Raw genomic sequence first — 22,049 nt, forward strand, 5'->3', positions numbered from 1 at the left:
CAAATTAAGAGCATATTTTTATCATGTGTAAAATTACTGATTAACATGGCGGTTAAAAGCGGCTAGTTTTTTTTAACACCAACAACTTCTTACAGAAGTCAGGTGATTTTTCAAAATTGATGTGCTGTTGTGCTAGGCCAGTTTCAAATCGCATATTCGGTACATTGTCTTTGTCTTGTCCTCACTCAATAAAAATGCTCCCACACAGCTGAGGTCTCTTCCAGATGAACTGAACCATGTCGTTCATGATGTTCACTTATGGGCGATTCATATTCAAGCAAGAATGATAACGGTTTCAAGGGGAATGCCAGGTGTTCAAAAAAAAAAAACATATTATAAATCTCAAATTTGAAAATCGAATGCCAACCCACCGAACCAATATTCGAAAAATCTAAAATTCTGGCCCAAACCCCTAGATGTGATTAAACGCGATTAATCATTTGACAGGACTAATATATGTATCATTATGATATAATAATACTAAAACAGCACGATGCTTCAGGGAGCAAAATAGGGCTGTGCAAAAAATCGAATGCGGGCTAAATATCACGTTATTTGTATTGGGGTCGCTTCGACCTGCGGACATGAAAAACAACCTCAGACTTGGCAACACTGGTTGGCATTTACTACACCGAGCCGTAATTCACTGACAATCTACACAAAATCGATGTTAAAATCGCAGGCGATTCTTTGTCGATTTTGAAAACGATTTTGTGTTAGTTGTCGGTAGATTACTGCTCTGTGAAGTAACTGCCGCTCCACCTGAATCAGTGGTTTGAAGCAACCCCACTACCAATAACGTGATATTTAGCCCCTAAAATGCGAATTTTACCAAGGCAACCCTTCCAAAAAATTTATATTTTAACCCGGGAAGCAATTTTTATCGGGGAACCTCCTGGAAACGCGATTGGGCTAGTTTTGGACTAGTTTTGAGAAGCAACTGGGAAGGATTTGTTGTGAAAACCTGGCAACCCTGATCTGAACGCACGTGCTTGAGATATACTTCTAATTACAGGAGCGTCTTTACTGATGAGATGTGCATGAAAATCGCATTCGATTTTTTGCACAGCCCTAGAGCAAAATAAAATAGTGCCATCAATGATTTATTTTTAGCAGTTAATCTCTCATTTGGATATTTCAGAGAGTTTAACTGTCTTCAACTTGAAACCCACAAGAGGAATTTGAAAATGCACGTGCACAGCATGCAACCTATAGATCCCATGGTGCATTTCTCTCAAATAGGTCACTATATGCACTCACTGTTGCAACGATTTAGTCAGACAATAGGGAGCCAACCACCAGCAGCCATCAGTTCAGTTTGAAGGACGTAAAGACTTGGCACGGCACTTTGACACATGACACTGATAGATAATGGTTTCTGTTGGCCAAGAACATCATCCTGTCGTCCCATTGATCACTGAGTAACATACTGGACCAGAGGATTCATTTAAACATTTAAATGCAGGCAGAGAGACTCAAAGCAGAGTAAAAAGCTTCTAATGTCATAATGGATCTTGTCGTAATGTCTTTTCCTCTTAGCTTTCCCACGAATCAGGTTTCCCAAGTTAATTTGTTTAGGAATGTGGAGGAAATCATGTTTGTAAGTACTTTCTCCCTGGCTTCTTTGTTGCTTGTTTATGGATTTGTTGTTTAAGAGCCCATGAGCGCTATTCTGCTTCATAGCAGACAGTGATGGAGATTAATTGTGTGTTATCAGGTGCTGATTATTCTAGAAAGGTGCAAGCTGTATTCAGGAAGCTAAAAAAAACTTGATTTGCTGGGTCAGGCTGGTTGTGAGGTTTAGAGCATCTCTGGGTCAAATGTTTGTTGGAATGTGGAAGTATGTATATTTAGATCTCAGGCTCAGGGTTTAAAGGTCTTAATGATCTTAAATGCTGCCATAATCGCTGAGAGCATAGAGACATTTTTGCTCCAAGTTGTGAAGAAGAGTAATTTTTGAAACTGCATTTCAGGTCTGTGTGCATGAGCTTTTAGGTTGTCATGGTAACCCAGCAAGACCTGCCAGCGGTGTTGAGTCGTTTCCAATCAGTCTTGTGCTAGCACAGTGAACGTGCATCCTGTTGTTCACAAGCAAAACTGCCGCATTGGTGGTGGATCAAAAATAATTTGGTTAGTTGTTTGGTTTTCATTCTAGATCTGTTGATGTAATTGGTTGTGTGTAGTGAATATGAATGTGCCTTTTTGCTAAGGCACATGGTTTTTCTTCCTGTAGATTTGTGGGGGGAAAAAACTGTTTTTTCTCAGCACAGTTTATGGTGTTTTTTGGAACACTAGTGCAAAATACTGTAAAACTCCATCAGCTATAACTCTTTATTTTCTCTATCTGCTGTTCTAGCTGCTGTTTTGTTAATTGTAACTAGGGGTTTTGCTAATTGTAACTAGTAACAGAACAGTTACAATTAAGGGTGCACAATAAATATCGGACGATAATTAATGCACATCTCGTCAGTAAAGCCGGTTCTCTAATCAGCTGTAAATTCCATCATGTGCGTGGTTTCACATAGAGCAGCTGTTACTACACAGAGTCATTTTTAACTGACAAGTTGCGCAAATCCACGCTGATAATGAAGGTGGATTTGCGATTAGAGAACCGGCTTTACTGAAGAAATGGGCATTAATTATCGTCCGATATTTATTGTGCACCCTTAATTGTAACTGTTTTGTTACTCTATATCTGCTCTAGTTACTGTTGTAACTCTATAACTGCTCTAGCTGCTATAAATGTGTATCTGCTCCATCTGCTGTAACACCTGTCTACTTTAGTTACTGTAACACTATATCACCTATAATTACTATCATTTTACACTCAATATTCTGTAACTCTCCATTTGCTCTAGCTTCTGTTACTCTGTATCTGCTCAATCTTCTCTAATCCTCTACCAGCTCTTGTTACTGCTGTAACACTACAAATGCTGTAGCTGCTGTAAATGTACGTAATCTGCTGTAACATTTCTACCTGTACTGCTACTGTAACTCTATATCAGCTCTGTCTACTGTTATTTTATAAATACTCATTCTGCTGTTGCTCTAGCTTGTTACTCTAAACTTGCTTTAGTCACTGCTATAACTTTATAACCGCTCTAGTTGCTGTAAACCTGTAGCATAATTAGGCTACTGTAATTACTTTAACTCAAAATCAGCTCTATTATAATTGTATACCTACTAAATCTGCTGTAACTCTACATTTGCTCTAGCTTCTGTTACTCTGTACCTGCTCAATCTTCTGTGACTCTATATCTGATCTAGCTACTGCTGTTAAGTTATAACCACTCTAGCTTCTATTAATCTGTATTTACTCTACTAAAGATTTAGTTCTACTGAATCTACCTGCTTTAGCTGCTGTGATTCTATACATACATAATCTGCAGTAATTGTATACCTTCTCTATCTGCTGTAACTCTACACCTGTTCTAGTTACTGCTGTAACTCTATATCTGCTGTAATTATATATCCAGGCCAAATCAATATTCTGTAACCCTAATCTGTAACTCTATACCTACTCTGTCGTAACTCTGTCTGTTGTAGTTCCTCTAGATCAGTATTGGCTGATTGGCTGTAGCATCTATACACTGAACACCCCACACTTCTCAGTCACTGAGCGTCTCACACATTGGCAGCTCTGGAGAGTGAGAGGGTGGAGTTTAGATTGGAGAAGTTGGAGTGATGTCATCACTCAGGTATGTGAAACATGAGAGAGACTCAGTGAAGGAGCCAGAGAACAAAAAACTTCTGAACGTACTGAGAATGGGACTCATTACACAGTTTTGTCCTATATTCGTCAAAACGTGTCATTTCATTCATTATCAGTCAATCATTGTGGCATCTGAACAGCTTTTCAGTTTACCAGCCCAGATCTTTTAGATCTTTAAAAGTACCGACTGCTGGTATCATTTCCAAGATATTCCAAGCTCAAGCCTACAGAAGCAGGAGCCTTGAGGTTCTTAAAATTGTACCTTTTTCCCACCTCTGTCTGCTGTAAGGTGGAGTATTATATGAATAAACCCCACTGATTTTGTGATTTTCCTAGCGAATGTGGAATCATGTTCCCTAGCTAGACAGCTGTGCCACATTTCCTGGCACCTCTAAAAAACATCACATCTGCCTGTTCACTGCCTGTTTGATTTTGTGCTGAGGACATCTGGTGTGATTATGCACACAATGTCCAGCTCTGCATTTTCTAGCTTAGACCTGTTCTGATAACTTACAGTACAGTAACAGTTGGTGGTTCAAGTACAGCTGACACATAAAAAAGACTGAAAGCATTAAGGAGCGTCAGAAGCAGAAAACTGATTAGAATGATCAAAGACCCAGTGTGTTCCGTATGCAGCAAGGAAATACAGATTTGAGTCATCAGATTGTGAAAAAAGAACAGTGGAGGAAAAGAGCAGAAGTGACATGAACTATGAGGAGGGAAATTAAGGGTGGAGAGATGTTTCTGAAAGCCATAAAGAGCTTCATTAACCCATGAGCTACTGCATCCTCCAGAGAACATTCTGTCTGTCCCTCTCTTGCTTCCTGTCTGTCTGTCTCTCACTCTCTCATTAATCTCAGATGTTGTGCAATGGAATGTTGTTCTCAGTCTGCAGATGGATTTAGCAGAGAGCACAAAAATATATCTGCCCCTAGACACACGCTCACTCACTAATACAGGCATGACAATGGGATGGAGCTTTGTTAACCCTCAGTACTGCAGCGGTCAAAGAAATAAGAGAAACATAGAGCTTAAGAGACTTAGTAAATGTGTGCATGATTGTGTGAGAGATTAAAGTGGGTTTTTACGTGTTCCTAAATCCTGTTTTAGATTATATGTAATTTGCTTCTCTGTAAAGAAATACTTATTATGTTTTAATGGATTTAAAGCTAATGAGGTTTTATAGATTTTATAACAGTTTAGTTTCAGTTAGTCCAAATCCACATCTTCCAAACAGTAAATCTATAGCCAGATTAGATTTATTATGATTTATCAATGATGAGTTTCTGTTTTTCATCAAGAAGGCAAGTACAGACGCAATGACCTCTGAAGTAATTGACAGGCACTGTGTTTAATTAAACTAACCTTTTAATTACCTTATAAAGGCATAGTAATTATAAAAGTCCTATTCATACAGCAACGAGTGGTCCTGCCTATGATTTATATTAGGATTTTGAGCAAGTGAACAGAAGATCCTCTGTTAGATCATTTGTGTCTGTGTGTGTTGTTCATCTGAATTTTTTTAGATGTGTGGTACGCTCCATGGCGAGATGATGACCCCGATGATCTGACCCCCATGAGCCGCCTTTGACAGTCATTGCTCTGAACAATTGCCCAGCAACAGGTACAAAATTAAGAGTTAGTAAAATCCTGTGAGCACTCTTCTTTTTCATTTATGTTCCTGTAACATATAAAAGTGAGTGTCATTCTGCTGTTTAAGGAAAAAAAATTTAACTCTCTGCAAGTTTTTTATTAATTATTTTTCAGCCCAGTATGATAAGGTAGCATATTTGTTTATGGGGGTTTGGTAAATTTGAAGTGTTTCAAATGTTGGGAGACATAGGACACGGTACAACAGATGCAATTGTTTCACTACTTGTGAGGGCTAGAAAATGTCCTCATAAATAAAGTAAATCCCTTTTAAACTGACTTGTTAGGATTGTCCTCACTTTAAAAAAAAAAAAAAAAAAAAAAAGGATCTCAAATAGGCAAATTATGTCTTCAAATCTAAACATATAAATGTGTCTATACATGGTAGGGGAGGATTTGTTCTGTACCAACAATAAAAACCTGTGGGGGTCCCCACAAGTATAATTGTACATGTTCGACTGTGTCTGTATATGTGGTGTCAGTATGTCACAAGGCATGATGTTTACCTGCAACTGCTCAGCGCTGCGTTGTGATCCAAAAATAGAGCTGTGAGAATCTGGCAGCCTGTGTTTGCATGTGTAAAAGAGAGAGACACTAGACATTCATGTTACGAGTCAAACTCTGACCCCTGCTGGAAAAGAGTAATGAGTGCCTGATTCAACAGCCTTTATGCAAGATGAAAACAGTGATTACATTTGGTTTCAGAATTGCACTGGCTGACTCTGTTATTCTTTTTAACAGGCACTGAGTGCACAGTTCGTAAACTGTGTGTGAAAGAGACGTTCAGCCTTTCGTTTGTGTGTGTGATGGAGGGCTTTCCTGTCCACTGACGCTGTGGCACTGCCCTGCAGTCATGTCTGCATGCAACACCTTCACTGAACATGTGTGGAAACCAGGGGAGTGCAAAAACTGCTTTAAGCCCAAGAGCCTTCACCGGCCTCCAGAGCAAGCCAATGCTGCCAGTGAGAGCAAGACAAACATCAGTGCCAGACACACAAACAGCCAGAGGAGTATTTCCTCATCCCGAGCAGGACAGGTCCGCCCACCTGTCGCCAAGAAGCCTACTATTGCAGTAAAGCCTACCATGATGCTGCCATGCTCCCCACCAGGGTTGGACTCTGAGGGAAATGTGCCAAGGCTTACAGAGGGAGCGCAGCGGGTCACTAAAAGCTCACCTTTCACTGTGTGGAACCAAGACAGCCAGAACAGCTCAAGACCCACAAGGACAAACAACAACCAAGGGGAGGATTTGGTCGGGCAAGCAGAGGCATATGGTGCAATTTCCCCACAGCCAACTAGCAGCAACAACAACGGACTTACGGATGTGCTAAAAGAGATTGCTGGCCTCGGACCTTCTCCAAGCTCAAGTAGAGATGACTTCTTTGGCCGGATCTGCAGTTCATACAGGCGCTCATTAGAGAGGGGCCTTCCAGCATCAAGCTGTATCCATGCTGGGAGTAGTGGTAGAGGAGCAATGAAACGTGTTTCCCTCAGTGACAGTGCTGAGGTCATCAGCTCTGAGGGTGGACGTTTCTGTTATCCAGAATTCTCCAGTGATGGTGATGATGAGGAGGATGAAAGTGGTGATGAGGATGACGACGATGGAGAGCATGATAGTTGGGATGAAAGCGATGAGGAGTTGCTAGCAATGGGGATACGAATGCGGGGTCAACCTAGGTTCGCCAATTTCCGTGCAGCTACACTGTCCCCGGTTCCCTTTGCTGTAGGGAAGAAGTGGAATACAGTGCCTCTACGCAACCGTTCACTGCAACGGTTCTGTGCAGTGGATTACGATGACAGTTATGATGAGATTCTCAATGGATACCCATCTGTTGACTCAAATGGAGCTCCTGCCCTACTGTCATACACCTCTGACCACCAGGGTAGTGGCTTTTTGTCCACTTCTGAGTCCACCACCTCACCTGATTCCTTGATTTCTCTGCCCGACGAAAACTGCGCTGGCAGCAGTAGGGGCACTGGTGACCAGAGAAATGGTCATCCTTTCCCACCTAGCAAAGAACCCTCAGCCAAAGGACTGAGTTCGCCAAATTCCAATGAAACGCATAAAGCTGTTCTAGCCATCCGACTGGAAGAACAAGATGGAGTTCAGAGAGAGGGTGGGGCTCTTCCACAAGCTTTGCCAGGCCAGCCAATCACAATAAGCTTCAGCCCAACTGAGGAGCAGGCCAAGCCTTATCGAGTAGTGAATCTCGAGAAGACTCCTATCTGTAAGCCCTATACGGTGGTGGATGTGTCTGCCTCTATGGCCACTAAAGATGAACACACTCACTCAAGTGAAAGCACTCCAAAGTTAAGTGGGCCCAGTGTTGTGCTTTGCTCTTCTTCTGAACCCTGTCCTGTCTCACTCACCTCGCCTCAGTCCCCCAGATTGCCGGTTTCACCTGTGGCATTTCCATCTGTTTCATTGTCTCTGCTGACGCCTCAGTCTCCTCCAAGTTCTTCCTCTGGAGGACCCAGTGGTTTCCGCACAAAACCCGGCAGCATCCGTTACCAAGAAGTGTGGACGTCTTGCACCAGCCCTCGACAAAAGATCCCTAAAGTTGATTTAACAAGCGGCAGTGCTGCTCCAAGACTCATCAATCACAAATCAGCTCCCACATCTCCAACTGCAGGCTTCAGCTCAGCCCGCACAGTCCCAACTAAATCACCTAACTTGTCTGAGATCAAATTTAACAGCTACAACAATGCTGGCATGCCCCCGTTTCCCATCATCATCCGTGATGAGCCTGCATATGCACGCAGCTCCAAAAAAGCAGTGAAAGTTCCCATTGTGATTAATCCCAGTGCGTACGATAACCTAGCTGTTTACAAGAGTTTCCTGGGGCTCAATGGTGAACTGCCACATTCAAAGCCTGGGGTCGGAGAGCGAGTGGCCAGCCACACATATGAGGAAATTGGATCTTCCGAAAGTTCCCAGCCATCACCGTCTGAGCAGACACCACCTCAGCTGAAGCACCCAGCAGATGTAACTGCTCCTGGTGAACTGAGGACTACCACAGTATCTGGACAGACTGTAAACAATGGCAAATCCAGGACTACGACAGGTGTCTCTGTCCTTGCTGTAGGTAGTCTGAGCCCTAGCCCTGCCATTATAGCACACAGCAGTCTGGATCGTATCCGCAACCCCAGCAGTGAGCAACCAGCAGAGGGCAGCAAAGATTGCCAGGTAACCTCAAATGGAAGTTCAGGTCAGAGAGAGAAAGCAAGTGCTGTTCTGTCTCAAATTGTGGCCTCCATTCAGCCACCGCCTTCTCCTCCAGACTCCCCAGATGGCCAGAGTAAGACATGCAGTGCTGAGGAACTTTACTCGCTGCCTCCAGATGCTTCCAGAGATGCTCCTAACAGACCTAAATCACTCCACTGTTCTGCAGAACCTCAAAAAGATACACCACCTAAAGTCCTTCCCAAATCCCAGAGTGCCTCTGCTGCTGTACCACCCACAAGCCCCAAATCTGAACCTAGCGCCCCATTTCCCCCAGTCCGGTCTAGCTCCTCTCCTTACCACTCAAGCAACCTGCTTCAGAGGCATTTCAACAACTGGACGAGACCAGCTGGGGCCAGACCTAGTGATGGAGAGACCAGTCCTGGTGCAGAGGGCAGGCGTTCGACTGATGGTAATAAGCCCAAACGCTGGATATCCTTCAAGAGTTTCTTCCGCCGGCGGAAGGATGAGGATGAACAGAAAGAGAAAATGGAGCGAGAGAAGGAAAAAGGGAAGCTGTTGGGATTAGATGGGACCGTCATCACCGTACTGCCTCCTCCACCTTTACAGAGACAGCACTGGTTTTCAGAATCCAAGACGGATGACCCTCACCAGAAACCCACAATCATATTCACCTACAAATCAGAGAGCGTCACCAGCGGAGAGGAGGCGGAGCTTTGGGTTGAGGAACACAAAGAAGGTGGCACAGCAGAAGGTGGAGCTTCCAGCCTGTCGACTCCACCCAAGAGCAGAGCCAGTCTCCTCATTAGTAAAGTCATGAAGTAAGCTACCTTTCCCTGTCAGTACCCCCTCTTTCTCATATAAGGTCTTTCCTGTGTACTTATCTTACTGTCTTAGTGCATGTTTTTATGCATGACCTTTATTTTCATTCCAGATAAAAATGCATTTAAAAGTATTTTTTTATTTTTTATATATATATATATATTTTTGTGTGTGTGTGTAACGAATATTAGGATTAACATATTAAACACTTGCTAACCCTAACATAACTGGGAAAAAAAGAAAAAAAAAGTTTAACTTTAATTATATATATATATAGTAATTGAACATTTTTCACATTTATTTGGAATAGCTTAATGGTAAAACTGCTTGATTAACTAGTTGAAAATGTACATTTGTCATTTATACTGCATAGTGGTTATATTTAACTATTACTTTTAGCAGCAGTAGTAGTATTAAAAGAAGTATCAGTAAGTAGTGCAAAAAGTATCTTTTTTAACTAGGTGATATCCTAACTGTAATAAACTGCTTCCTATTTTGTTGGTCATAAATGTGTGTGATCTGCTGACAAGAGGGACCTTTGATCTTGATATGTCACAGTTGTGAGCTGATTAACAACCACAGGTAGATGTGTGTTAAGGGTTAATCATGTGGAGGAAAAAGCATTCATAGCAAATGTTCAACAGAGAGAAGAGGAGTAAGAAAAGCACAGAGACGAGAGATTTTTCCTGTTTTTGATATAAACATTTACTGTCTCTGACCTTATCGAATGGGTAACTGTGTGAGCCAATATGGTGGGTAAGCATTACTTCCTCAAATTCCTTTAAACTGACCAACACTTTGTTTCAGCTGGTGTGTGTGCACAAGTGTGTTTGCAGAGTGTTATCTGCCTAAGAGAAAGAGATACGTGAGACACGTTGATTCAGGTTCTTCTAACAAGTTCAAACACTGAGCTATCTAGATACTCTCTCGTTTAAAAACTTGGTTATATCTTCCCATGTGTGTTTACAATTTATTTATTTTTTTTGCACTGGTGTTTCATTGGAAGCATTAGGAATCTTATCTTTATTTTTGAGAACACCTTCCGTGTAGATTTTTGAGTGTGTCATAACTTAATGGAACAGAATGTTTTTATATGTCCAGACATGCTCTGCCTGCAGAATATTCCTCCCATTTAACATTCTTGGATGGGTTATTTAGAAGAGTAAGTTTGGCACTGGGATACAGGAGGGATGAATTGGAATCTAAGCAAAGGACAGTTGTATTTTGTGTTTGATTAGTAGTGCTACATGCTAATTAAAATTTCATTTTGAACTAAAGTACTATCAGACAATTATTCATTAGTAATCATTATTCATCCCATTATTTACTTACTTTCATTTTGTTCCAAACTTGTATGATATAATTTCTTCAGGTGACTCTAAAGTAGACATTTTGAAGTGTGACTTAAAAAGTCATTAATTACTCACCATCATGTAGTTCAAAACCCGAAAGACCTTCATTCATCTTCGGAACACAAATTAAGATATTTTAAGATATTTTCGAATTAAGATATAGAAATCCGAGAGCTTTCTTGCGGGGCTCCGTACTTTCTGACCCTGCATACACAGCAACACGACTGACACGTTCAAGGTCCAGAAAGGTATTAAAGGAACACTCCGACTTTTTGGGACTTTAGCTTATTCACAGTATCCCCCAGAGTTAGATAAGTCCATACATACCTTTTTCATTTCTGTGCGTTCTGTAAGTGTTATTTGACGCACCCACCGCTAGCCTAGCTTAGCACAAAGACTGGATGTAAATGGATACTGGTAGCATAGTAATCCCAATGAGTGACAAAATAATGCAAACATTTTCTATTTACATGTTGTGATCTGTATAGTCACAGCGTGTACAAATAACAAGGCTATATGAGACAGAGACCATTTTTAATCGTATTAATACTGGGAACTATATTCTCACTAGGCGTAGGAGCACAGCTAACGTTACTTGGGCGGAGTGGCAACTTGGGCGGATTGATTAGCGCAGCACCCGAGACGCGCCGTGGTGAGGAGAAGAGAGTTCGCTCAGTTGGAGTAATAGAGTCAGCAATTACTAGATAGTAGATTTATAGTGTACAATCATGGGTGTTCGCTGTATTGTAAATAACTGCGACAATAAACAGGGGAGACCAGGTAATACTATGATGTTTCATAGAATTCCAACCACAAACGCTGACCTGATGAATCGATGTCTACTTGCTCTGGAAATAGATCCAAACACACCTGTAAACATCATCATGAAGTATTTTGTTTGCTCTGAACATTTTACTGTAGACGACTATTTTGAAAAAATGCAAGTTGCCACACAGACCATGAAACGTGTGCTAAAGGATACAGCCATCCCATCGATAATAAAGACAGGACAAATTGGATCACCTGTTGCTGCGGTAAGTGTTCCGTTATGTTTTGAGATGACTAACATTAGCCATACTGTAACAGTGCCATGCTAATGTAATATAACCTTACTAGTGACACTATTACGTGAATAGGGAATACGTGTATCCGTGTATCCCCTTTATTGTTATTATTGTGACACACTGTATGCAATGGCTATACTACAATTTCATTGAACTATGAATGATCATTATAACAAAATCACTTACTTGGTGGACAGCTGACCATTAGGTTCACTCGGCATGGGGCGTTTCTTCCAGTTGATCTTGTCACAATGGGGGAAAAAAAAGACAACTGCCGGGTTTATTAGGGCAGAGAAATCTTCCTTAGTAGTGACGCAAATATTTTGATTGTCATCAAGCCTTGACATTGATCGCAATACCCGGTCCCATTCATTACAACAAAGGCACTCGGTTTCTGTCGACATAGGTTCCACATTTACACCACCAGTCCGTGTTCGTTCTGATTCTCCCTTCGTCTTACAGCTTCCAAAGTTTGTAACTCATCGTCTGTGTATTCTGGCTCAAAACTATATGGTTCTGGATATTGGTTTTATACACAGTAAAATTCCTCTGAGTCTGACAATTCCTCAAAGTCAGCCATGATCACGAGTCACGTCTAGCTAGTTAGTCACGTTTGTTTTGTTTACGTTCTCGTGTGCTGCGCTAATCACTCCGCCCAAGTAGCCACTCCGCCCAAGTAACGTTAGCTGTGCTCCTACGCCTAGTGAGAATATAGTTCCCAGTATTTATACGATTAAAAATGCTCTCTGTTTCATATAGCCTTGTTATTTGTACACGCTGTGACTATACAGATCACAACATGTTAATAGGAAAATGTTTGCAATATTTTGTCACTTATTGGGATTACTATGCTACCAGTATCCATTTACATCCAGTCTTTGTGCTAAGCTAGGCTAGCGGTGGGTGCGTCAAATAACACTTACAGAACGCACAGAAATGAAAAAGGTATGTATGGACTTATCTAACTCTGGGGGATACTGTGAATAAGCTAAAGTCCCAAAAAGTCAGAGTGTTCCTTTAAGGACATTTAAAATAATCCATGTGATCCTTAATTCAACCTTAATTTTAAAAACTGTCAGAATATTTTTTGTGCTTTTTGAACTTTTTTTCTTCTCTTCTGTGTCAGTCTTCATACAACGTAAAAAAGCAAAGATTTAGAAAATGGGGATGCTGGTTCTTTTACAAAGCTTAATTTAAAACCTTCCGTTTTTGTGAAGTATTGATTTGTTAGCAAGATCTAAAATTCAGAATAACTACTAACATTTTGATCTGCTTATCACATAAAGTTATTATATGACTTCTTGTTACATAACACACACGTCATATGGATTTCTTTTGATACTTTTGTTGTGCTTTTGCATCCATTTTTTAAGCTTCAAAGCCCTAGTCTGCATTCAGTGCAAATACATGTTAAAGAGTGACCAGCACATATTTGAAAATATCTTAGTTAGTTGTACAGCTTTGGAACAGATTGAGGGTGAGAAAATAACAGAATTTTGTTTTTTGGATGAACTACCCCTTTAAGAGAGAGAGTGAGGGAATTTAAAAAATCTAAATTTAGCTTTGTAAAATAATCTGCATCCCCAGTTTTTAAATCCTTGCGGTTTAGGTTAGAAAACTTTGGGCTGGAATAGTTCTCAACCGTTGTTTGTCTTTCTTTGATGCAGTCAGCTTCCAGTTCAGGATTCTGAGATCTCCTCAGCCACCTCTCTTCCTGCTAAGCTGGAGCTGTCGCCCCTGCGCGAGCCGCCTGCCTCCTGTCCACCCCCAGCATCGCCCACTTCAAACAGCAGCAGGCAAGCAGAGCGAGAGGAAGAGGGAATCACTTCCACCATCTCGCACTCTCCTGCATCCAGCAGCTGCAGGGCCACTTACACCAACCTGGGTGAGTAAGACGCACGTTTGATAGGTCACTTTGTGTTTTTGTTTGGTCCATTTATGTGGGCCAGCGGTATGAGGTTCTGACCTGATTTGGCCGGCTCATGCTGATATATTTAGGTTGTCATGACAGCACCGTGTGCAAGAGCATTTCTAGACCAATAAATAAGATCACTTCTCTCAATCTCTCAATTTGAAGTCATTTAGCTGATTGAGTCTCTCTGAAGTTTGTGCTGAGAAAGGAGGTAGGGATCTGTCTCTTTCTTTCTTCGATTTGCTCTTTTTTTTTTTTGCATGAACTGTAGCACAGTGTAGTTTAAGTAGTTTTGCTAGCAGGAAATGTACATTGCAACACCACACTTTTATATTTAATATTCAGTAGGGTACAAAAATCTTAGACGACTAGTGACCCCTAACTCTTATTTTTTTATTTAATATAAATTGGTTAATTATTTGTAATTAATATCAATTAATTTATTTACATGAATTCCTTTAATATAATAGAAATGTTCTAGAAACAATGTAGATTCTAAAGTATTTTATGTATTAACTTTTACTGTTTAAAGTGTTTCAAAATGCTTAAACATTTGTTTATTTATGATTTTGAATAAGTTTAAATCTAAAAATTTTAATGTGATCTCACTTTTGGATGGCATGACAGAAATTCTATTTATGTTACAGCTGAAAACAGATATGATGTATATCTATATTTTAACCCTTGTGGATTGTTCAAATTCACTACCCTTTTGTTATGTTCGGGATGAAAACATCCACTCAATTAAACTGCTGTAAAAATGTATCAGATTCATATTTTTTTTCTTTTTGCATAAATCTGTTAATCAACTTCAGTCCTGATCAAAACTACCAAATGTTTTAAAAAAATCCAAGATTGTAACTCTTTAATTGCCAAGTTCATAAATGATGTCACTGATTTGGGGGGAAAAAACACACGAAATGACTTATTTTCAATATAAAAGTAATTGTGGCTGGTTTTTTTTTTTACTTTTTATCACAGTCTTGGCCATGTCAAAGATTAGTAGCAACATTGGCTTTGATGCACTTTTAGTTTTTGTGCAGCATTAGATTTAAATTTCTTCTCCCTAATTTGTTGTTGGTGGCTGTTTTTGCCCCATTGACGTCCATTATAACGACATTTTTTGATTGCAAAGCCATGACACCATATAATCATGCATTCTTGATTGTTTGTGGTTTTCCCTTTTGGGAAGATGTAAAATTTGTTATTTTTACAGTTGATCACTAGGTGGGACCATTAACCCTTTAGATAGGCCTGTGCAAAAAAAGGCTTAGTTTCTGGCTTGTATATGGAGTTTTATGGAGTATAACAGCAAATTATAGTGTTTGTGTGTGTGTGAGATTCTTGATTGTTGGTGGTTTTCCCTGTTGGGAAGAGGTAACATTTATTTTTACAGTTGATCACTAGGTGGGACCATTAACCCTTTAGATAGGCCTGTGCAAAAAAAGCTTAGTTTCTGACTTGTATATGAAGCTATATGGAGTATAACAGCATATTATATTGTGTGTGTATGTGTGTGTGTATGAGAAAAAGAAAGAGTGTGTGAGAGAGACCTTTGCGCACTTATCTTGATGTATTTCAGAAAATCACAATGTACACCTCAGCTCTCAGAACTACATGGAGTTAACAAAAGTGTATTTATGCACCTGCTGCCTTTTAATGGTGGTGAAAGTATTCGATTGTTAAGTGATGACTTAAGAAGCACTGTTTCCGGGTCCAGGCCTCAACTCGCTTCACTTGAGAATATGACCTCAGCAGCCGTTTATGAGCACTGTTTATTCATATTGATAATTTAAGTTAAACGCTTTCAAACTTACGATATACACTACAGTCTCCGTGCTCACAGCGTCCCAAACACAAATCATTTTTATATATTTTTTTTATATTTTCACTGTCTGGCTATCTGGGACTTCGGTATGGAGTTAAAGGTTAATATTATAACTTTTTCGCTAGTATTCTTTCACATTGTGAGTTTATATTAGCACCTTTTGTTGTTTTCTCGTGGTAACTGATAGAGCGTTTGGACACGGAAGCGCTGCTACGTGACGTCAGACTTAACAAGCAAATAGACTAAACAAAAGCAAAGTACGTGGATTTAAACACTTTCATGCCATCGTGCTGGTAATTTAATGGTGAGAAGAGCAGCAAGCAACACGAGAAAGGCCTTGACTTGTACCAAAGTTTTAGAAATGATTATGCAGCTTGACCCCTCCAGCGAGCTGCAGCTTATTTGAAGTTGGTATTGCATTTTGGTTCATAATACATTGTTCATAAATTTGAATCAAGGTAAGTGTACAAAGGTCTCTCTCACACCCTCTCTTTCTCTCTCTCTCTCTCTCACACACACACACAAACACACACACTATAATTTGCTATTATACTCCATATAACTCCATATACAAGCCAGAAACTAAGCCTTTTTTTACACAAGCCTATCTAAAGGGTTAATGGTCCCACCTAGTGATCAACTGTAAAAAATAACAAATGTTACCTCTTCCCAACAGGGAAAACAACCAACAATCAAGAATCTCACACACACACAAACACTATAATTTGCTGTTATACTCCATATAACTCAATATACAAGCCAGAAACTAAGACTTTTTTTGCACAGGCCTATCTAAAGGGTTAATGGTCCCACCTAGTGATCAACTATAAAAATAAAAATTTTTACCTCTTCCCAAAAGGGAAAACCACAAACAATCAAGAATGCATGATTATATGGTGTCATGCCTTTGCAATCAAAAAATGTCGTTATAATGGAAGTCAATGGGGCAAAAACAGCCACCAACAACAAATTAGGGAGAAAATGTTAAAATCTAATGCTACACAAAAACTAACAATGCATCAAAGCCTTATCTTGTTACTTATCTTTGACATGCCCAAGACTGTGATAAAAGGTAAAATAAATATCCAGTCCACAATCACTTTTAATATTGAAAATATGTAATTTTGTGTGTTTTTTTCCCAAATCAGTGACATCATTTATGAACTTGGTAATTAAAGAGTTAAAATCTTGGAATTTTTTTAAACATTTGGTAGTTTTGATCAGGACTGAGGTTGATTAATAGATTTATGCAAAAAAAAAATGGAAAAAAAATATTTATCTGATACATTTTTACAGCAGTTTAATTTAGTGGATGTTTTCATCCACCAACATACCAAAAAGGTAGTGAATTTGCCCACAGTGTACCGTTAAGTTTTTGAAAAATTTCAAAGCATTTTCACAAAATATGGGTCAAAATAAGATTTGTCACCAAAAATCATTCCATTAGCTCAAACACAGAGAAAGTTGTGGCCAAAATAAGACTCAACTTTACCCCCTAGTGTACGAAAACGTCCCCAACAACGCATAAGGGTTAATGATTTTTTTTGTAAGTGTTCACAATAAAGCTCCTAAAAGATCTAGAATTTAAAATACTTTAGACATTAAAGCTTCACAATGTAGAGAAAATATTAAACTTATAATCGACTAAAAAATTTAAATACTTTGCAAATGACTTAAAGGGGCTGTAAGTAGGAATTACTCCCATCTAGTGGTGAAATTGTATTTTGCATTCAAACTAATTTTGCTCTCCAGCGCCTCGCTTTTTCAAATGCGCGTTGCATCTACGGTAGGCGATATGTACCAAAAAGCTTTGACAGGATGTCTTCTAATAGCACTTCGTTTTGGCGACGATGTTTTCTTCTCCTGTGGCGCGGCATATGTATGGTCCATAATAAGAATGCAATCCAGACTTTTAAACTTGCCGGTGCAGTTTCAAGCGCCTCTCACTGCTCTGCACCTGCGTTTCTGGCTCTGACCGAAAACGCGTTGTGGAAACGCGTTGGCTTAGTACTTTTTGTCCCTCTCTGCTATTATAGTTTTGCAAGATGGCGGAACTACATGGAAGCCTCCGTCGACCTACCCGTCCCATGTATATAAAGATAATAAATTCTTCATTTACGAGGATTAGTTTAAACATTGGCATAGGTATTTGTACACCATTGAGGGCATATTTATGAATAAAAATATTGATTTTAGATAATAAAATACCTAAAAAGTTACTTATTGTCCCTTCAAATAAGATTTAACCTCAAACAGTGGTTGTTTCCTAAACTAATTTTTTTTCCACATGTTAGGTTTAATAAAATGGATGACAAATTGCATTAAAATTCTCCCAAACTGGCAGTAGTCGCTGTGTGGAAATCAGAGATTCGGTTTGTTGGGGACTTCAGTGGCCACAGTTTTGAGAGACTGACAGATTGAGTCTCTCAAATAGTCTGTCTATATTGAGCTGTGTGCATCACACAGGATATGGGAAAGAAGAATGAGTTGTCATCTGTCCCAAGAGAGCATGGTTGCTGGGGGCTACTTCCTTCCATCCTTATTATGTTGCAGAGTTGACCTCTGATGTCTAACCATATAACATTGCAGCACTGATGATTAAGTCTGATGAACCTCTGAACTGCGTAGCAGCACGGGTCTCCAAGGGGTTAAAGTAACGCTTCTAATTTTGTCCCACTGACTCTTTGATCATATTATAAACGTGACCTACAAAAATCCCAGTCCTGGTGAAAGGGCCTCAGAGGAAGCCCCAGTCTGAGATTATTGGGAGATTAAAGCAGATTAGTGAGGAATGTTAGATGAGGTTTCACGCTGTTAAATAATTCCTAACTCATATCCCACGTCCTTGTGGACAGAGCGTGTTTGAATTGCTTTAAGTCCGTTCATCCTGCAATTACAGATACGGTAAAGGGAAGCATGTCATGGAAATCCAATAATGCACCAGTTATTTTCTGGTCAAAATTTCATGTGTTCCCCTGAGCTGTTTCAAAGCCATAATCCTCACTGAAATTTCTCATCTCTCACTCTACAGGTCAGTCCAGGGCCAACATGATCCCCGTAAAACATCCCAGACATCCTAAAGCATCCGATGACTCTTTAATTACTGAACTAGAGGTCACCGAACCAACGACAAAATCCACCCCTCCACCCCTACCCAAAAAGTCAATCCCACGTGCCCAAACAGAGCCATCTGCTCTAGGTAGAGAACTCTGTCCACCGCGACCCAAAGGAGAGGCCAAACCAGGCGGGACCAGTCTGAGTGTTGCCAATCCACTCTACGATCTCGAATCCACATGGGACACGGCCAGTCAGAGCTCTTCACTCAGCTCAGAGGCAAGACAACCTGATGAATCGGGAGACTCCCTGGAGCGTCCAGTGGGTGGGCGGAGCCTGTCTTGCCTAACCAGTAGCAGCTCCATGCAGGCATGTGACCGCCGAGGTTACCGAAGTACAGAGAGTCTGACAGCCCGGACGCGAGGGGCTGGAAGACCCAGTAAAGCCCAGAAACAGATGCCGTACAGAGGCATGGAGAGCTGGGAGGAAGTGGTCGGGAGGATCCGAGGCCTGCACACGGATACCCTTCGCAAGTTGGCAGCCAGATGTGAAGACAGATTTATGGCCGGCCAAAAAGATCATCTGCGCTTTGGAACAGACAGCTGGTCTCATTTCCGGCTGACCGCAGGAAAACCCTGCTGCGAGGCAGGAGATGCGGTGTACTACACAGCATCTTTCGCTAAAGAACCTCTGACAAACTACGCCGTTAAGGTGAAAGTTCAGTCTTACACATATTTATTGATGCATGTAGATAGATGAGCTGAATAGGTGTCTACATGAGAAGGCAGAAAAGTCAAGTAATGGTCACTTATGCAACTCACAATCATTGCTTCTTGCAAGATCAGAAGGAGTAATTTAACTAAGAGTTGATTCCAAAAAAGTCTGATGGCAGCATGTTGTTAAGCTAATAGCTTATGTCATGAACTGCCTCTGTTTTTTTATTTTATTCTGTCCACTTCTAATGTTATTAAGATTTTAACATAAACCAGAAGGTTTACAGAAGGTTCAAGCGCTCACTGATGCTCCAGATGGAAAAATTATGCATTACGAGACGGGTGTGAAAACTTTTTACATTTGAAGATCAGGGTAAATTTAACTCCTTTTGTCTTCCAGGAAACATGCAACTATCTTCTGCAGCCTCTGAAGGGAGGTACTAAGTGGAAAAAATATGATATTTAGTCAAAATAAGAAAAATTTACACATCTCCATTCTGTTCAAAGGTTTTAACCCCCACACTAGCTCTTAATGCATGCTTTTCCTTTGGGAGCATCAGTGAGCGTTTGAACCTTATATAATAGTTGTGTATGAGTCCCTCAGTTGTACTCAGTGTGAAAAGATAGATCTCAAAGTCATACACTTTGAAAGGGTTCAAATACACAAAAATACTGGAAAACCAAAGAATTTGTGGGACCTGACAGATATTTCTGAAGAACGGTTCTCAGTTTAACTGTTCAGGGCAAACAAGGAATTCATAAACAACTATCACTAAACAAAAAATAAAAAATGTAAAAAAGCAGCTGTGAATCATTCAGGTAAGAAAACAGTATTAAGAATTGAGGGGATGTGTGAACTTTTGAACGGGGTAATTTTTATAAATTCAACTATAATTTTCTCTTGTGGACTTTATGTAAACATCTTTTAAGTGAAATATCTTATTCAGGTCAGTACAGTAACATGCATTTTGTATGATCCCTCTTATTTTGGCAAAATAATTAACATTTAGCAGGTTCTGAAAGGGAGGGGGGTGTAATTTTTGTCCTCAACTGTACATGGCAAAAGATCAAGGAAAAGTTGGTTTCTCAGTTCATGACCCCTTTAATAGAGATAAAGTTCAACAAATGCATAATGAAATTATCCACAAAGAATTGCATTCAGTGCTTTCTTGGCCATAATTTCTTAATAATTCAGAATGTTGCCTAGGTAGTCTTCTCAGATTTGCACGTATATTAAAAAATGTAAATTCTCGTTCTGTCTGATCTCAGATTTGTCGGGGAGTGGTGAAGGAGACTCAGCAGCAGTTTTTCCACAGCCTAGCAGTTCGGCAGAGTATTGCTGTGCACTTCAACATCCAGCAGGACTGTGGGCACTTCCTGGCAGACGTTCCGGCCCGCCTGATGCCCTGGGAGCATGAGGAGGAGGGAGAAGACAAGCAAGGTGGAGAGGAAGAGGGAAAAGGAAAAGATGATGAGAGCGATGCGGCGGGTCCGGGTGGGAAACTCTGTAGCCGTGTTGTGGTGATCACTCGAGAGGTGCCGTTCCAGACAGTGGTGGATTTCGTACGGGAGGGCGTAGAGCGACATGCGCGAAACCCTGAGCTATACGAACGCCAGGTGTGTCTCCTGCTGCTGCAGCTGTGTGCGGGACTAGAGCACATGAAACCCTACCACGTCACGCACTGTGACCTCCGGCTCGAGAACCTCCTCCTGGTGCACTGTCAGCCCGGGAACCCTTGGAACCTGGAGCTCACGGAACCAAACAACAACGCTGCATCTGGACCTTCCTCCACGACGGCTTCCGCTTGCCCGGCCCGGCTCATCATCAGCAACTTCTCTCAGGCCAAACTCAAGAACGTGGTGCTGGAACCCTCTTTGCTCCGAGACCAGTCCCGTCTGGCACCTGAGCTCCTCACTGCCACTCAATACCGCAAGTGCGACGAATTCCAGACCGGGATACTGATCTACGAGATGCTGCATCGTCCGAACCCATTCGAGGAATGTCCGGAGCTAAAGGAGAGGGAATACTGCAGCTCTGACTTGCCCCAGTTGCCCCTGCGGTCCCTGTACTCCAATGGTCTTCAACAGCTCACCACGCTGCTGCTCAATCCCAACCCTTCCGAGCGCATCCAGATGGCGGACGCCCGAGCGTGTTTGCAGTGTCTGCTGTGGGGCCCCCGAGAGGATCTGTTCAATTCATTGAACCCCGCCGCCGGGACGGTCAAACGCCACACCGTCCTGCAGAACTGGCTGGACCTGAAGCGAACGCTCATGATGATCAAGTTCGCAGAGCGTTCTTTGGACACGGGCTGTGGCGTGAGTCTGGAGGACTGGTTGTGCTGTCAGTATCTGGCCTTCGCTACTACCGAATCTCTGAGCAGAGTGATCAAGATCCTGCAGCAACCACAGGGCGTGCTTATTTGATCGCATCCGATCACGCTAATTAAGCTGGGACGTGTAGATGTGCGCTGTACAGACGTGTGATTTTATTTGAGGAAACCATATCGTTTGATTTTGTTGGTGAATGTGTTTTGGTATGGTTTACTTTTAATACCATTCAGAGAGTCCGAGCAAACCGTTTACAGGATGAAAAGTGACAGTGAAGTCATATTTAACTCCACAGTTAATGGCACATTTATAGAGCTGCTTTTATAAACAAGTGAAACTGCATGACATGTGCGTATGTGTGAGTGTGTTGTGGGTTTTCTGCCGGAGTGTTTAGCTATGCTTACATCAGCTGCATCATGATTTATGATTC

General features: G+C 41.0%; 1 protein-coding gene across 1 annotated transcript in view; it reads left to right on the forward strand.

Moving 5' to 3' along the window:
* LOC132125087 (inactive tyrosine-protein kinase PEAK1-like) overlaps nucleotides 1–22,025 on the forward strand; it is a 44,764-nt gene extending 22,739 nt beyond the window's left edge. The window contains exons 2-6 of the mRNA XM_059536310.1: nucleotides 6,104–9,367; nucleotides 13,452–13,669; nucleotides 18,556–19,289; nucleotides 20,561–21,825; nucleotides 21,857–22,025. Of these exons, the coding sequence (XP_059392293.1) occupies nucleotides 6,216–9,367; nucleotides 13,452–13,669; nucleotides 18,556–19,289; nucleotides 20,561–21,715 (5,259 nt within the window). The 5' untranslated portion in view covers nucleotides 6,104–6,215 and the 3' untranslated portion in view covers nucleotides 21,716–21,825; nucleotides 21,857–22,025. The remainder of the gene's footprint in view (nucleotides 1–6,103; nucleotides 9,368–13,451; nucleotides 13,670–18,555; nucleotides 19,290–20,560; nucleotides 21,826–21,856) is intronic.
* The last annotated feature ends 24 nt before the right edge of the window (nucleotides 22,026–22,049 follow it).

This window comes from Carassius carassius, chromosome 43 (genome assembly GCF_963082965.1).
Source record: "Carassius carassius chromosome 43, fCarCar2.1, whole genome shotgun sequence".
In the NCBI taxonomy this organism is placed as follows: domain Eukaryota; kingdom Metazoa; phylum Chordata; class Actinopteri; order Cypriniformes; family Cyprinidae; genus Carassius; species Carassius carassius.